The 18,803-nt window shown below is 39.5% G+C and overlaps 1 protein-coding gene across 2 annotated transcripts in view; it reads right to left on the reverse strand.

Moving 5' to 3' along the window:
* PHTF2 (putative homeodomain transcription factor 2) overlaps positions 1–18,803 on the reverse strand; it is a 163,815-nt gene that overhangs the window by 96,000 nt on the left and 49,012 nt on the right. For both annotated transcript variants that reach the window (XM_033958581.1, XM_033958580.1), the window contains exons 4-5: positions 3,218–3,287; positions 1,494–1,652 (exon numbers count right to left, since the gene is read on the reverse strand). In XM_033958581.1, coding sequence (XP_033814472.1) covers positions 1,494–1,652; positions 3,218–3,287 — 229 coding nt within the window. The remainder of the gene's footprint in view (positions 1–1,493; positions 1,653–3,217; positions 3,288–18,803) is intronic.

Below are 18,803 nucleotides of genomic sequence, written 5' to 3' on the forward strand. Positions count from 1 at the left end.
CACTGGATATGCAAAATTGAGAGGGTAAGTCGGAGGGAAATGCCAATTAAAGAGAGCTGTTCCTCAGGATGTCTTAATCAGAACGTGATCATCACGTGACTCCCGAAGACCACTGTTCTAAATGCTTTCTCCATTTATCTTTTTTTTTCTTGCTTTCTTCCTCCCTTTTTTGTGAATTATTTCTAAATCCAAGATGATGACTTAACTGACCTCTTTCTCTTTACTAAATTTCTGTCCTTGTGATAATTTTGAAAGCCGAACACTGTGGAGATGACCTGGTGGTACAAAAATGGTTTGTTCCTAACAAGATTCTACATGATCATGTTTCGGCTCTACAACCTACACCAGGAGTCTTAAATGTGATAATGAAAAATTTCAATGAGTGTCAAAATTAAAAATACTGTGATGTACAAAAAGTGGGCACAAAAAGTGCTGCTGTTTGAAGCGCTGCTGTGGAGTAGGTTCTTCTGTTTTTCTTGTCATAATTTTAGCATTTTCTTAATTCTAAACCATTCTTTGAAGTTGAAAAATGTAGTCATTAGTTACTATTTTTAATACAAAATATGGAAAAAATGTACCAATTTCAATATTTTTTAAGAAACTATTCCATTCATAACAAAGACTGCTGTAATACAATATGAATTCCAAATCAGAACTCAGGCTACTAGTGTATACATTCAAACTATAATTAATTATCTGTCAATTATATCAACACATTCATCCAGCAGCGCAATTCATCAATACTTTGAAGATATGGAATCAATTAGTTAGCTTTATGTTTTGTGGGAACCTCGCTCCATGATGAAATTAGTGAAATGGGGCTCGTGGTGATGATGCAAAGATAAGTTCAAAATCTTTGCATTCATATATTAAACAACCCATAAATAATAACAAAATTGATTAAAATATGATTTGAACAATAAATAGAAAAACATTATTAGATCACAATTGATAAGTAGATAGATAAATAGAGGAGAGGAAAAGCAGTTCAAGGGATCAATGAGGATTGTAGCCACCCTGAGTTACATTACTAGGATGGTAGTCTGACATTCCCTTTGCCTCTTGTGGATGAATGTGTTGCTATAATTGGCAGATAATTAATTATAGTAATACAATATGAACATCATTATGTGGCAGGAAAGGTTGCAATTGATGCAAAGGCTGAGGTTTAAGAAATGATTTTTTCTTCATATTTCTGAAATGAAGCTGAAAAGAAGATTTGGAGTCTAATATTATTCCAGAATAAAGGACATGAGAGCTAACTGGAAGAACCTCTACCTATGGTGATGCCAAAAGGCAGATCAATTTCCTAACACCTAGTTATCACCAAAATTTGTATTTTGCACAGATTATGTTCTCAGATTTCTAAACTAAAACCAAATTTAATTCTGGACCTTCATTTTCTGTTATCCAAGAGTTCATAGTAATTTTCAAGAGCTAAAAAAAAATGCGAAGTGGTCACATTTATTCATATTTATTTCCTTGTGAGGTACCTTGTAGGAGGTATAGGAGCAGCAGCCAAAAAAAGATGACCTTAGATGTTACTTGTAACCACCACCTGAAGAAGAACGGGAAGAAAACCACTCGTACAATTCCCTTTCTTGTCAAAGAAGTCCAGGGGCTTTCAGGTTTTGCTTTTGCAAATGCAGATCCTAAAGATAATAAGGATGCAAGAATTCAGTTTAGTGCCACTTAACAAAACCAATGAGTGACTGATTATCACTACTACTTCTGGGAAATGATTATCACTACTACTTCTGGGAAATGTTAACATGGAAGATCATGAGAACATGTTTTCCAGAAGGAAGATGGGAAACAGGAAGTATGTTGTCTCAAAAGTTCATATAAAGCATCACTTTGGATATGTTTGATCTTGATCAAACGAAAAAAATAAAAACGTATAAAGAGTCATAGAATTGATATACCATCTTTCTGTGGCACACCTACAATGGTTTACATATATTATATACAGGTACTTTATCTGTTCCTAATAGGCTCACAATCTCAGCTTTTGTACCTCAGACAAAGGGGAGTTAAGTTTCAAGTTTTATTAAAATTTGATGTACACGCAATATCAAACATTAAGTGATTTGCACAGGTCACATGGAGCTGCAGTGGGAATCAAACCTGGATCCTCCGGTTCTCAGCCCTCTGCACTAATCATTAGACTCCTCCTCTACCATAAAGTGTCCAGTACAAATATAGCTATGAGAACTCTGCAGGATTACCTCAATATAATGATATACTCTTTTGCAGCAGACAAGTCAAAATCATTATTGTACAACAACAACAATTGTTAAAAATCAGTGATATTTATGTATTTTAATGATTGTATGTTTGTACCTGGTTTAAAATAAGAAATTCCTCACATAAGAATCTATGCAAACAAATAAGGTCTTATTCCTCACATTCCTTATGTGAGGAATAAGGCCTTATTCCTCACATAAGGCCTCATGCAAACAAATATTGGAAAAATATTAATGTGCTTCAGGTATTGTAATTGTGATAACCATGTAATTCACATCTCACAACAGTAAGTGAGAGCAACAAACCGGGTTACTCCTGTCCTGTTTCACCACATGGCAAAGACAAAATGACTTGGATATAGCTCTCTAAGTCAAAGTGAATTTAGTACAACTGAGCTAGATGGTGATTTTTTTTGAACCCTGAACATAACGGGTTTAAGAATATCCATTAGGGATATCCTGAAAACCTGAGTAATTTATTACCTTGTGGGATTGCAGTTCAATATCACTGTCCTAAAATCAAATCAGATACCCCCACTATAAAACCATAAAATGCTTCATTTATTTACTAAACCATTTCCTAGTCTACCTAGCATACTACTGTTATAATTCAAATGAGAAATTATGGCACTTGGAAATATTTACAACTTTCTTGTTCATTCAATTCTAAATGGAACTAGAGGTACTGCTTTGAGTATTGTATACTGTTTCACGTTGCTTTGAGAGCTCTTTCTTCATATCTAGTTCTATTGTTGCCCTGTGTTGTTTTTTGTAGTGCTTCTGCTTTACTAATAAAAATATTCAACAACAACAAAAATAATTATAAAGATCCCATCTGGATAAAAAGCAGCTATTAGCACAAGCAATTCAAATATAAAGGCAACACAACAAGGAAGAAAATATATATTTTTTAAATATGTATAAATGATCAAGCATATTCATGAAATATTATTGCCAGCATTGAAACTTACCTCTTACAAGATCAACATCTATGAGATCCGATTTTACATGCCCCGTTTTCTTTGGTTTGTTCCTCAACCCCTGGTAAAGAACATGAAAAATATAATTATAACACTCAGTGCAACTATAGATACTAAAAGGAAATATGCAATATCTTTTAAAAATGCCATCTATAATTTTAAAATTAATTATATAAGCTCAAATAGTTCTGAACTGCTAGTGGGTCAGAGCAACTTTTGGATACTGTGCTGAATGTTTAGATTTCATCAATTACATGTTAGACATAGGTACCAACTTTTTAGATATATTGAGGGTCTAAAACCCAATTGAAATGACCTCTCCCTGGACACAACTAAGAAATGTATTCAAAACTGGAGGTGCTCAAGCATCCACAGCTGGCTCCTATGATGTTGGATTTTCAGCTTTGGATTGTCCCCAAATCTGACTGATTTTCCTAAAGGATCTGGGAATACTGAACCAAATTGAAATCTGCCTACTTTGAGATTAACCTGAAATTGTTTGCATATCTTTAATGCTAGATATACAATAATTGAGAAACACATGGGGTAGAAATGTAATTTTAAAATTTATACAAATCAGTGACAAGTAAAAGTGATGTTGAGGAAACAATGCTGCAGGAAATAACAACACTTAAATGGATCTAATTATTAGGATTATAGATGCCAGCTGCAGGTGCTTGAGCATTCTCAAAACTAGATCTACCTCCTGCATCGCCTTTTCAAACTCTCATTTCAGCTGCCATGGGTCAAGAATATTGATGAGATGATGTGGGTGGTATAGGAGAGGTAATATCGGCAGGTGCTGCAGTTTACATTAGAAGTAGGAAACCACATTAAGTAGAAGTGACAAGATGCTAATATGTCCTTTAGTTATGCATATGTTCCAGTTTAGGATGCTGTCTGCACCCACTGTGTACTAGTGCTGCTCGATTCAAATCGATTCACTTTGGTGAATAAATTCGTACTCCAAAGAAACTGGACTCACCAATTCAGTGACCAATGCCCTCCCACCCACACTGGTGAGACCTGACATATCTTCGGGCCTCCTAAAGCAGCAGCAGCAGAGGTGGCTGGCCAGAAGAGGTAGCGCTGTGAACAGTCTGCTTCCGTCCTGCCTCACCGAGGACTTCCCTCTGTCGCGTCATTATTAATGCCACTGATGACGCGGTAGAGAGAATCCCAGACGTAACAGGTCAAAAGCAGCCTTTTCACAGCACTGCCTCTGCTGGCCGGCTACCACTACCACTGCTTTGGGAGGTCCAAAGGTATGTCAAGTCTCGTGGTGGAGGGGAGTTGGTCAGGAGATGCTGCTCAGGAAAATAGAAAGGAGGAATGGAAAGCTGCTTCACAGGAGGATGGGAGGGATGGAAAGCTGCTGCACACTGGGGGAGAGAGAGGAAGAATTGTTGGACATGGGGTGGAGGAGAAGAAGGGAGAGATGCAACAAAGAGGTAGAAAGGAGTGAGAGGGTGAAATCTTGCATATGATGGAGGGGAGGGAGACATAGAGAGAGAGAAAAAAATGTTGGCCATAGGGTAGAGGGTAAGGAGAGATGACGTATGGGGAGAGAGAAAGAAATATTGCACATGATAATGGTGGGGAGAAAGGGAGAGATACTGAATGGAGGGGAATAGAGGTTTGACCTAGGGCACAAGGCAGGGAGAGAAAGAGATGTAGACAGTGGGGAAGAAGCAGAAATGATGGATATGGCAGTGGAAGGGAAGATACAGAGATGGAAAATGGATGGTGAGCACAGAGAAAGAAGAAAACATCAAATGGGCAGGAGACTCTGGTGAGCGAGTTAACAGAAGACAAATAGAAACCAGAGCCTGGGACCAACATGATTTGAATAATAAAATGACCAGACAACAAAAAGGTAGAAAAAATAATTTTATTTTCTAATTTGTGATTACAATATGTCAGATTTGAAATGTATTTCCTACCAGAGCTGGTATTAGTGAGCATGAGCTAGGACCTAACAGAGAGAAGAAAAGTCTTTTTTTTAATTTTGTCTACTCCACAGCATAGGCGTGGGGTTGGAGAGAGAGCAAAAGGAGGTGGGGTGGGTAAAGAGGCTAGAAAATAAACCTGCCAGGACATTTGAAAAAAAAAAACAAAAAACCCACAAATGCCCGATTGGGCAGGAAAAGCAGATCGAATTGAGAAATTGATTCAACAGGCCAAACTGAATTGAAAATTTTTTCCCTGAATTGGGCAGCACTACTGTGTACTCCTTATCTCATTCAGGAAATAAAAGGAATTTGTATTTCTAGGTAGGATATTCCCATGATCAGTGCAACCAACAGTGGGTTTCCTGCAAAATGCCTTGTTCTTACATGTTTGTATAGCTATTTTCTGAGCAGCATAAACCTGCCAAAATCAATTTTTAGTATTTAATCAGCATGACAGTAGTGCCTTAGTACAATTTTGAAAGAAATATCCAAATACTAATTTATACCAAAATGCAATTAGGGTATTGGCTTATTTTTTCAGTATAAAAAATAAATTTTGGAATGAAATAAATGTTTTCTATAACCACAAATGCAATACATTATTATTAGTGCAGTAAAATGCTTAAAAAAATCAAAACCTGTTAGTGTCACTTTAGCAGTATTAAAAACATGCAACCTATTGCCAATTAGCACAGCAAATGCAATGAGCTTCTTTTGGACATTTTCTTACTTTCATAAATACTCAGGAGATTTTAAAAAACAGAAGATGTGAATGTTTTGCCCCATCCCCCCCAAAAAAAGTAACATATCCTATTGCTCTCTGGGGACTCGTTACCATTTAAATTTTCTCATTTGCATAACTGTTAAAGAACCATGTTTATTCACATTTTGTTTGTAACTGCCCCTAGATGTTGGGAAATGAATCAAGTAAGCAAATTTGGTCAGATTAATAAATAAAACCAAACACAAACAGAGGCATTTTTTCATCAAATATAGAAATGGTATTATATTATTTATTAAAACTTTTACATAATCATACAAAATATAATTTTAAAATGGAACAGAGAATAAATGTCTTAATATCTCTGGTTCATTTGAATCAATCATTGTCTGAAAGTTGATAAATTCTTCACACTGTAATGTTGATATTATTCAATGAATTTCAAATTCCTTGAACATAGAGTACAGCGATTTTAAACTCCAAATTCTGTGTCCTGAATACAGAAGTTCTTCACTCAAAATTAAAAGTTCTCAACTCGGACTAATAAATATTCTTCTTCTAAGGTGGATTCCTTGGGTAGTGCAAGTTACAAAGCGCGCTTCCCTCCCTAGCAAGGGAGGCGTGGTGTTAAAAGACATGCAGGATCACAGAGTGGATGTGGTTCTCAAGACAGTTTGAGGCTTTGGCCTTAGGATTCAAAGTGGTCACAATGGCTTCCTTTGTTACCCGTTCCTGTCATACAGTCTTGAGCAGGAGGAGTGATGAGCCTTTACCCCAGGTCTTACTGGCAGGAGTGGATTACCTAGATGATCTGTACGACATCATCAGAGTCATGAGCAAAAGTTTCAGGTTATTTTATCTCAGCCCACAGGATGCTCTGGATCAGGTAATGACCTGATGACTCCACGTTCAAGGCTACTCTCAGCAGAATTCCTTTCAAAGAGCAAATATTGTTTGGCAAAAGACTGGATGATCTCATGACCAACATAGCAGATTGTCGTCTGAAATCTTTGCCTGACAGCAGACCCAGAACCTCTACAGGTCCAAGGTGCTCTAATTTTCGTGGCTCCAGGCAGTTTTGGCAGTACTTAAAAGCCACTTCCAAGATATCTTTCCAGGGATACAGACAGAAGTTTGCCAGACACAGCCAGGCCTCCAGTTCCCATTCTGCTTCAACCTCCAAAAAGACACAAAGACGCCAGGTCTGGAGCAGTTCCCCTCAAGATAGAGGGATGTCTCTTGGATTTTTTGCAGGCCTGGGCTCAGATATCCTTGGAATGTTGGGTTCTAGAAATCATCCAGAGTAGTTACAAGCTGGAATTTGCCCTGCCCTTAATGGACTTGTTTGTGGACTCCCCAGTGGGGTGACCAGAAAAAGCAGACAGGATGGAGACCACAGTGCAAGGTTGTTGGATATTCAGGCTATAGAACCTGGGCCGCTCAAAAAGATCTGGCTTGGGCAAGATACTCCATAAACTTCATTGTGCTAAAGAAAGGCTCAGACGATCGTAGACCCATTCTGGATCTCACTCACGTCAATGCAGTGATCAAGGTTCCATGCTTTCGCATGGAGATAGTTCATTCTGTCATAGCGGCGGTTGCTCTGGGGGAATTCCTAGCCTCTCTGGATCTGGCAAAGGCCTATTTGCATATTCCCATATATCCAAACAGAAAGTTCCTGAGGTTTCATGTTCTGGAAAAACATTACCAGTTCTCAGCCTTTCCCTTTGGGCTGGCAACTGCGCCTCGATGTTCCCTGGGTGAAAGCCAAGTACCCCACAGAAGAGGAAATCAGGGCTGTCTGGTCCATTGATGAGCAATCAGGATGAGATGCACAGTATTAGATGATTTTCTGAAGGACCCTATCAGAAAGGCATATCAGAGTTCCTCACCCAAGTAATAGTGGAAGACATCACATTTGCTGTTCGGAGGGAACAATATTGTGGACATCCTTGAAATGTAAAGCAGTCAGCTATTTGTTGGTCTCAGAAAAAGGAGGACAGTTGGAAGTGAAAACATTTTGAGGTTTTCCACACTTGAGGTAAGCACTGAATGAACAGAAATCTAGAATGAGAAGGAGGCCCTGTTATTTTTATTCCCTTTTGGAAAATAGGAAGAAATTTTTATTGTGCTGATGTTTGGGTACCTTCTCAACTGTGTTGTTCTGAATGAGAAGGAACAGTTCTGCTGCCAGAAGCGGGCCTTAGGCATTTGAGCCAATCAGGACTTTAGGCCCCTTCCCGCGCATACCAGGATGCATCGGGAAGGGGAAGGCCCACTATTTTGGAGTGGCAGGTCTGGAGAGCAGGAGGGACCGGCATCCCTCCTGCTGTCATCTATTTTAAGGTATGGGGGAAGTTTCGGGGTGGTTCAAAGGGGGGGCGGGGGCATCCGATGGCAGGTAGGAGTGGATATTCCTCCTGCGGGTTTTTTTTTTGGAAAGGGAGTGGGGAAGGGGAGGGAAGGGGTCAGGTGGGGGGCATGGTGAGGGGTGGGGGGGGGTCAGTGCAGGTGGCATTGGTGTGTTGTGGCAGGAGGGAGTGTGCATCCCTCCTGCCAATTTTTGTGGAAGGGGAGGGATCAGTGCAGGGGAGGTTTACAGTGGCAGGAGGGACTGGGCATGCCTTCTGCCGATTTTTTCATACCGAAGGTTGTTCATCAGGGGGGTGGGGTCTTTTTTCTTTTTTTAATGGGGCAGATATTGTGCATGTGTAATACAAGCACATCATCTCTAACATTAAAAAAGAAAAAAGCCCCAACTACTGAGTTGCAGGAGGCTGCTTTGGGGCTTCCCCTGCTGCTCAGCTGTTCAGGCTTCCCCAAACCAGCTCTGCGCATGTATGGAAGACACTCTCAGAGCAACTGGTGGGACAGGATTACGGCAAACCTCTGTGCAAATCATTTATATGGAAACTTGTTTGAACATCGATTGCTGTTCCACAATTGGCCCTCCCCCCAAAAAAAAAAATTTCAGACTGTTGCAACTCGCATGGTGTTAAACACTGTTTTATTGCATCTAGCCCCATAGTATTTCTTGGTCAAGACATAATTCTAACCTAACCTTCCGATTATTTACACCAAAGAGCAGGGTATTTTTATGTGACTGTATGTGCTTGAGAGAAAAAATAAAGATCTTGTATCAGCTAAAATACAGTATAAACTAATTTGGCTTTTGGCTTTACTTCTCATCCATGTTTTATTTAACAAGTAACATCTAAATGCTATTAACATGATTTGGTACTAATATTGCATTTGCTTAAAAAAAAGAATTTGCAAAAGGGTTGGGTTAATGTGTTAAAATAAACAGATCATTATCAGCTTATTGGAGAGGGAAAGTTTACTTAAGTTACCCATTGCTTATTTGAACTAACATTCTAAAAATTAGAACAGCCAAGAGTGATTCAGAAAAAATTATTTTCTTAATCTGTATTTTCTTATAAATGCTGAATAGAAATCAGATGTTTGTGTTAAACATTTTGCCTTCAATATAGAATACACTTTCCCCTCCGTATTCGTGGTGTTGGGGCTGAACAGACCTGCGAATACTGAAAAACCACGAATAACTTTCTCATAAGTTATTTGCGGTTTTCTGTTAAAAAAAACCCCTAGAGAATATGATAAAACTGCGAATAACCTGACCTGTTCCTGTGAAGAAAGTGCAGCTATTTTCTCTGTGGAACACTGGGAACAGCAATTTTTTCTGTGCTGTATTCATGGATGATGTAATTTGGGGGGGGGGGGGGGAAGAGCCAGCATGCTGAACCCGCGAATGCTGAAACTGCAAATACAGAGGGAGAAGTGTACTGTAAATGTAATACTGTAGAGTCTCAATTTGCCTGGCAAACAGGACTGATAAGTTGTTGGATAAACAAGATATTAGATAATACAAAGACTCAATTAAGAGACATGAGCTAAATATAATAATAATAACTTTATTTTTATATACCGCAATACCACAAACAGTTCAGAGTGGTTTACAGAAGAGACTGTATACAGACAGCATCCCTCAGTTCCTTCCCTCCCCTTGTACAGAAGCAGCTCCCCCTCCTAGTCCCCCCTTAAGTGTTTTCCCACCCAATTGTCCACCCATAGGCTACCTTTCAAGCCCAGATGATCTAGAGATGTAGTTGAGAAAGATAGGAGCAATCCCCAGCCAGCTCCACTTTCAATATGGCTGACAAGACTATTGCCAGAGGTTAAAGGCTCTTATTTTGAGATTGGAGCTGATATGTGAAGTTTGTCATTTCTAAAACATTGCACTTAGAAAGCTAATTGCTAGAGGAGGTAATTTTGTAGCTGGAAAGATCTCTTTTATTCAAAAAAGCAATGTTACTTACCGTAACAGTTGTTATCCAGGGACAAACTCGAAGTTTAGAGTTGCCCGCACCGCGCATGCGTGAGTGCCTTCCCGCCCGATGCACTGGGCGTGTCTCCTCAGTTCAGCTAGCTAGCAGAGAAGCCATCCCAGGGGAGGTGGGTGGGACGTGATAATAGCTGCCTGCTGTCCCTGGATAACAACTGTTACGGTAAGTAATATTGCTTTATCCTAGGACAAGCAGGCAGGTATTCTCGCTAATGGGTGACCTCCAAGCTAACCAGAATGGGATGGTGGGAGAGTTGGCAACTTAGGAGAATAAATTTTGCAATACTGTTTGGCCAAACTGTCCATCCCGTCTGGAGAACGTATCCAGACAATAGTGTGAAGTGAAGGTATGAACCGAGGACCAAGTGACAGCTTTACAAATCTCCTCAATCGGTGTTGATCTGAGGAAAGCTACAGAAGCTGCCATCGCTCTGACCTTATGGGCTGTGATTTTTCTGTCAAGGAGCAATCTAGCCCGGGCATAGCAGAATGAGGTTGGGGGAAGGGGGTGTCAGGCAGGGGGAGAGTTTGAGAGAAGAGCAGAGTAGGAGAAGAAGGAGCCAAGAAGGTAGCTTCATGATGAGAGTTGGGGGACCTATGGGCTAGACGGGCCTGTTTGGGGCGTGTGAGAGGTTATTAGTTTCCTATTTGAAAGTTAAATGCCAATGTATTTGATTTCCTATGTACTTACTCCAGAGATTATATCAAATTTGATCATATTATGATCATTGTTAACAAGCAGTCCCAGCACTATTACCTCCTGCACCAAATCTTGGGCTCCACTAAGGACTAGGTCTAGAATTGCTTCTACTCTTGCTGGTTCCTGAACCAGTTGCTCCATAAAGCAGTCCGTTATTTCATCAAGGAATTTTACCACTCCATCATGCCCTAATGTTACATTTATCCAATTAATATTGAGGTAATGGAAATCAAATGATTACAATTAATAACCTATGCCACCAATGGTCATTGTGATTCAGACATTGTGACACTGTCAAAAAGGCTTTTATTTGTAACCACATCTACTATGTCAAACACAAAGGACACATCTAAATAAACCAAACAAACGTGATTCTTACCTATACCACACTTTCATCAACTCTACCGACCAACAATGATTCAGCACTGTGTGACCCAGTCAAAATCCTTATTGATAGGGGTTTAACAAATGTGCTCTCTCCTTAAACTCCATCAACTGTTTCAATACAATCTTTTAAATCACCTTTTCCAAAAATGGCAACACTGAAATTGTTCTTCAATTTCTCATAATTATCTGATCTAAATTAATTTTTTTGTATGGATGCCCTCATATAGGCCAGAAGCATATTACAAATCACAAAGCATAAAGACCATGGTAGATGCTGAAATTCTGGAGCAAGTATCATACGTATTATACACCACTTGTACAAGATGGGTTCCATTATTGTAAGATATTTGCCAACTGAGTCCTTTGCCAAGATGATTTGTACCTTTTGGAAGACAGCAAGCATATAAATCACTATACCATTCAGCCCGTCTCCAAAAAATATATGTAGAGTTTGCCACATTCAAAACTGTTGGTTTTGGAAATGAATTTGTATTCAAACCATGGCCTTTGTTGTTTCTATATGAATCCAAAAATATCTGCTCACTGTTCTGTGCCCCGTTGAAGAGGAAAGAGTATCACCTTTGTAATGCATTGAGCAAATCTCAGGTAAAAGAGATCTTTAAAAAGGAGACTTGTTCTTGCTGGAAAAGGGGATGTATCAAAGGGCCTTCTGTAGAACATTCTCTGTATCCAGAGAGGATTGAGAAAAAATTATATCTGGAATTCACTGCTCCAGGCCATCAGACAAGAACCTTCCTTCACCAAGTTCAAAACACTCCTTAAAACCTGGCTCTTCTGTGAAACGTATCCTGTAAGCTGCAAATCCATGCCCTAGTTTTTTTTACTCCCATCCCTATGATTAGTTCCCTTCCTTTTTCTCTCCCCACCCTCTCTATGCTCTCTCCTTTCTTGCGCTTAATGTCTCCTTCTCTTTTGTCTTGTAAACTGTCTAGAAGTGCAACTTGTTTGTGCGGTTGGCAGTGTATCAAAATCTGTAAATAAAAAATAAAATAAATCTAAGAATGCTTTCAGTGCACTGTGTAAAGCAGAGTCTGGGGTAGGAAGGCAGGCTACTATGGAATCTTGGGAAGCATAAGGGTTTCTCTTCACAGGAGTTATGCCAAGAGATGGAAAGTAGCATTGCAGTAGGACATTATTGTTGGGCTTTTGGAACATCCCTGCAGTATCCATTATCAAAATCAATCATGTGCTATAGAAACAACATAAGTGATCCTGAGGGTCCACAGAGCCTCTGAGGTGAGGTAGGTAATCCAGTTCTGTGACAAAACCAGAACTGAAGGCATAGAAAACGGATCATTAGTGAATATGCAAGAGAGGTTTGAGGCTTTACTCATGCTGAAGAGTCATAAGGTATAACTATATGCTTCCAATACAAAACAAAACAAGAATAAAAACACAAAACATCCTGCACTGAAGCCAATCTGTGTAGAAGTGTGAAGGAAAGAGTGTACAGTACTGGTATATACTGTGCTGTTAACAGGAAGAGATGACAGCACTGGCAGATTGTTGTACTGTCATGCAGACAGGCTCAGCTGCGCAAGCCAGTGTGTAGAGGACATTGTCCAAAAACTTAAGTACAGGCAGATGCATCTTGCATTCTACAGGGAGCCACATGGGATACTTCTAGTTCAGGCCTGCATGAACATGCTTTTGGCCTGGCAATCTCCAAGGAGATTTTCTATATCTACTATACCCTAGAGGCCACTGTGCACAGAGGTAGACAATGGGTTCCATAAAATCAGAAACTGATGTGAAGGACAAAGTAAGTCAATCTCTGTACACAGAAAAGTCTTTTCTCATGATGGTAGACTGAAAACAGAGTATTCAAGTCCTTCCATTATCTCCGAAGCAAGGTCTGACGATTTCTCCATGTCCAGGGAAACAATTAAGTACAACATACACACCTCATTTGGTCATGTCAAAGCCCAGGCAGTTTATGCAAATAGGGTGAGTTTTTGAGTTCTGGACATTTCAATTGCATATCCCAAAGTATGGCTGGGGCATGAATAAAATACAAAGATGTCAACCCTTTTAACATTTAACAAAGCTTTGTTTTTGCATTCATTCAGCAACACCCCCCCCCTAAAAAAAAAAACCCACACCCCGAGGGCCAAGGAGCCTGCAGCACATGGAAAGGCTCATAGATGCTCAGAACATTATATTAAGCTCTCCAGTTTTGGGAGAGCTGTTTCATCACAATGTCATTACTCACTTGCATGCCTCACTCAATCCTGCTTTTCAACAAGAAATGTTAAATTGCATTAACTTCAAATGTCAGTGAATAAAATATAAAACTTTAAAAAAAGGTGCAAGTTTAGTGAAAGGTACAAGTTAGACTGAATGAAAATGTGCCATGTATTTATGAAAGGAGATTACAAACAATAAGAATTTTTCTCCTTCTATGGTAATTAATAAGATAAAAAGATAGGTTTGGGCTGCATTCGTGAAAGAAAAAAAAAAAAAAATCAAAATCGGTGAAAATTTTGTTAGCAGCTTCATAATGCAGAACCACAATCAAACAAATCATTTTGTACAAGCTGACACAGAAAACACCCTGACATACTCACCAGTCTAATGAACTGCACGGAGCAATAGTGGCACCAAATAAGGAGGAAAAGTAAACTGCAAGTATAAAATTACTATTTCCAAGGGGAAAAAACACCACACACATACATAAGAGGCATCTAACATCATAAAGAGAATAAATGAAAGAGAAAAATAACAAATGTTTAATTGTATGACTTAATTTAATCATCTAACAAAAAATTGGTCCGCTATCACTGAGCATTCAAAACTGGAAAAAAGATGAAAAAAGACAGGAACTATACTATCCTTGAAAATAAGTGTGTATTTAAACCATTAAATGTTGTAAGTTTGTTTGAATTTTGGCTGTGTGTTGATTTAATGGACATCAGTATGAGCCATATAAACGGTGCCCAGTGTAAGGCTCTGGCAGTAACCTTGCGATGACTGGCATCATCCAGAAAATATCTGGATAAGGATAACTGCCTCATACATCATATTTGTCCGTGGCCAAAAAACAACAAAATTACTAAAATGGGAAACTAGAGGTAAATACCCCAACTGTCCCTTCACAATCTTGAATCCAGGAGATATGGCATGTGACCTCCTAAGGTGTAAAATTAAGATTGGATAAGGTGTCTGTGACCAAAAACTTACTGTAAAAAATGCCAAATAGTGTAAAGGAAAGTGAAAAAATTCCTTATTTTTAGAAAGGATGATAATAAAAGAAAACTAGTGTGACTGAATAACACGTGTGAAAAATGAATGAAAAGGGTAGACCCGCCCAAAACCAAAAAATGAACAATAACAAATGTATAAAAAGTGAGTGAACAAAAAGTCCAAGTATTCAAGCAGTCATACTAAGAGTTCATACAGTGAGCTGAAAATAAACTGACAGGCAGTCCATAAGTTGAATAAAGATCACTTGAGCGGTTCCAAATCGCTGTATATCAAAGTCCAACTGTTAATGTAGAACGTTCAAAGCGAACGTACATTCCATGGGTCATAGCAAAAATGCCCATATATCCCAATATAGAAAATGTAATGAATACATTAACAGTTGGACTTTGATATACAGCGATTTGGAACCGCTCAAGTGATCTTTATTCAACTTATGGACTGCCTGTCAGTTTATTTTCAGCTCACTGTATGAACTCTTAGTATGACTGCTTGAATACTTGGACTTTTTGTTCACTCACTTTTTATACATTTGTTATTGTTCATTTTTTGGTTTTGGGCGGGTCTACCCTTTTCATTCATTTTTCACACGTGTTATTCAGTCACACTAGTTTTCTTTTATTATCATCCTTTCTAAAAATAAGGAATTTTTTCACTTTCCTTTACACTATTTGGCATTTTTTACAGTAAGTTTTTGGTCACAGACACCTTATCCAATCTTAATTTTACACCTTAGGAGGTCACATGCCATATCTCCTGGATTCAAGATTGTGAAGGGACAGTTGGGGTATTTACCTCTAGTTTTCCCATTTTAGTAATTTTGTTGTTTTTTGGCCACGGACAAATATGATGTATGAGGCAGTTATCCTTATCCAGATATTTTCTGGATGATGCCAGTCATCGCAAGGTTACTGCCAGAGCCTTACACTGGGCACCGTTTATATGGCTCATACTGATGTCCATTAAATCAACACACAGCCAAAATTCAAACAAACTTACAACATTTAATGGTTTAAATACACACTTATTTTCAAGGATAGTATAGTTCCTGTCTTTTTTCATCTTTTTTCCAGTTTTGAATGCTCAGTGATAGCGGACCAATTTTTTGTTAGATATTTATTGTGGACAGTATTGGTCACAGAGTCCCAAGGGGTTCTTATTGTTTAGTTAATTTAATCATGACATGAAAGCACGTAATTCAATGTGATCCTTATGTAAAAGCATGGCAGATGAAACCAACACAATTTTAGAAAGCACATGCAAACCATTTACTGTGAGGTTTCAAACAGTGATATTAATCTAAAAGTATCATAATCAGTTTAGTCAAAATATGAAAATCCCAGCCCTATTGATAGTTAAAATGAGTGCAACCTAGTTAATATATAATATTTATTGATAACCTCAAATAGAAAAATCAGTGATTAAATTAAAGCTTATTTCTTGAAGTTTGGGGACTAACATATGTCATGGCTGAGCCCATCAGAAAGTATTTTGTTTCCATATTAGAGCTGTAGTAGACTCAGCAGAGAGCAAGAGAGTAGTTGTTTACATGGCAGAGTCTCTGTTGTTCAAAAAAGGAAGACCAGTCTTAGAGGAAGATGTTTTCATTTGGCCAAATATTTCATTAGGATGTATGATTTATGCCACTTTTCTTTACACATGGATTGCATAATCTGAACATATTGCACAGAAGTTAAGAACTCATGGCCACAGATAAGTGAACAATTTTTCTTCTGTGCTATTGGACTTTTTGGATTTGCATCATGGCTCTGATTTATTAGTATACTGTTTTGAATGTAAGCAATTGTTGATTAATTGGGAACATTGTTGTGCTATGATGGCTCCCATTACTGGTCCTATGCCATTGTGACCTTATAGTTGGAGCATTAAGCACATAAAACATACTACTTTTAAGCATATGTAGAGGGGCATACCATTCTCAAAATGTACTGTATTTTTCGCTCCATAAGACGCACTTTTTTTCCTCCCAAAAGTGGGTAGAAATCTCGGTGCGTCTTATGAAGCGAAGATGCAAAATTTGTATCCCACGTTCACCTGCAACCCCTCCTGCAATCACCCCCCCCGCGCACCAGCTGCACCACCTTTTTAAATGCCGCCCTCCCCCTGCAGTACCTTTTAAACACCGCCACCAGACCACCTATTTAAACCAACCCCCCCCCCCCGGCTGCACCTTGTTCAAGCAGCCTGGTGGTCCAGTGTATATCCCTCCCTCGACGGCTCCTTACTATTTCTGGGCAGCAGGTGCACGAGTCAGGAGCGCGGACGTCAGGACCAAGCTTTACACGCACCTGCTTGGGCCTGCGCCGCTTTCCAAATGGTTTGCTGCAGTTCTCCCCCAAAGTCCATCTGGACCACACAATACCTTTTTTAAGTTGGCTGGCTGGAGAGATGCTTCCTCCTTCCGGCCAGCAGGTCCGCCTCCACTGAACGACAGACCTGCCCCTTCCCGGTGCATCGTGGGATGCACTGGGGAGGGGTCTAAGGCCCTGATTGGTCCAGGCGCATAAGGCCCCAAACAGGGCCTTAGGCCCCTCCTCAGTGCATTCCATGATTCACCGGGAAGAGGCAGGCTTGCCATTCAGTGGAGGGAAAACACATTCCTCTGGCCAGCCAATTTAAGGCACTGTGGAGTCTGGGTGGGCTTGGGGGGAGGTGGTCATGGAGTATTCCCTTCGGTGTGCGGTTGGGTACCGGCAGGAGGGACTGGGCATCCCTCCTGCCAGTAGTCTTCACAGTGGGACAGGTTCCCTGCCGCTAAACTGATCGCGGCAAGGAGATTCCCTTGCAGCGATCAGCTCAACGGCAACCCGATTCTCTAACTGGCGCTTATGACATAGGAGACTGGTTAGAGAACCGTGGTGATAGGCGATTCTATATAGGACGCCTGTGTGCAAATCTCAAAAGCTGCTTAGGCAGCTTCTGAGACCGGGTGTCCTAAAGAGAATCAGGCCCTAAGATGTGGTTTTACATCATTTAAGTCACAGTTGAGCTGGAAGTGCCTTTTTAGTCTTATTCTCATGAAAACACTAGAGTGCTTCTTTAAGCTTATTCTTCTGAGCCAGTTGACTCATCTGTCCATAGAACATTTTCCCCCCAAACCTTGTGAATCAGTGATGTACACTGGAAAATTTAAGCTGTTTTTATGCCCTCCTGTTTGCTATGATTATCTTCTAGTTGTGCTGACTGCCCTCTGATGAGTAACAGCTGAGTATTCACTTCATCGCTGCATTTCCTGATTCAATAATAAAGAGCTAAGTATATAATAATAACTATTCCAGGGCATTTGAATGGGTTCGTTTGCTCCTTGCAAAAGAAACATGCAAAGAACCACAAGCTGTGGCCCCAGTCTAGATTTACAGCCCCAGACTAACACAATCATCCAGGTATATTTTTGCAAATATGAGGCAAGCACAGATGTTACTCTTGGATAGTTGTGGTTTCTGTCTTGCTGTTCTTCCATGAAATCACATTTGTGTCCAGTTTCTTTATTATTATGAAATTATGAACACTGACCTTAATTAGCTGGGTCTAGAGAGGCCCGAGGTTCTTTGGATATTCATCTGGAATATTTCATGACTTCCTGGATGGGCCATCACTGTGCCCTTGAAGTAATATTAGTAGGCCACCACTCCTGGGGAAGATTCACTCTTGTTCCAAGTCTTCTCCATTTGGAGATAATGATTTTCACTGTGGTTCAGTGGAGTCTCAGAACTTCATTTTTAACCATTTCCTTACTGATATATATTTAAACAACTATTTTTCTCATCTCTTCTGGAATTTGATTGTGGCACAGCAACTTGTAGAAACTTTGTGGCGATTGCTACACTCATGTTAAGGTTCAATATATAGTACGTTTAGAGTCAACAGTGCTGGCTGAAATCAATCAGCTGATTCTATTTAATCAATCAAACTTGGTCAATTGATTCATTAACTAAGGAAGTAGTTACTTTTTCAAATGGGTGATATGGATGTTGGAATACTCTGGTCCCTAAATAACTCCCTCCTTTACAAAGCCGTGCTAGTGTTTTTAGCACTGGCCACTGCAGTAACAGCTCTGACGCTCATAGAATTTCTATGAACGTCCGAGCTGTTACTGCGGCAGCGAGTGCTAAAAACACTAGCACGGCTTTGTAAAGGAGGGGGTAAATGATATAATAATTTTAAAACTTTTGTTATGTGTTTACTCAGCTTCCCTTTGTCTAAAATTATAT

Source organism: Geotrypetes seraphini, chromosome 9 (assembly GCF_902459505.1).
Source record: "Geotrypetes seraphini chromosome 9, aGeoSer1.1, whole genome shotgun sequence".
NCBI lineage: Eukaryota > Metazoa > Chordata > Amphibia > Gymnophiona > Dermophiidae > Geotrypetes > Geotrypetes seraphini.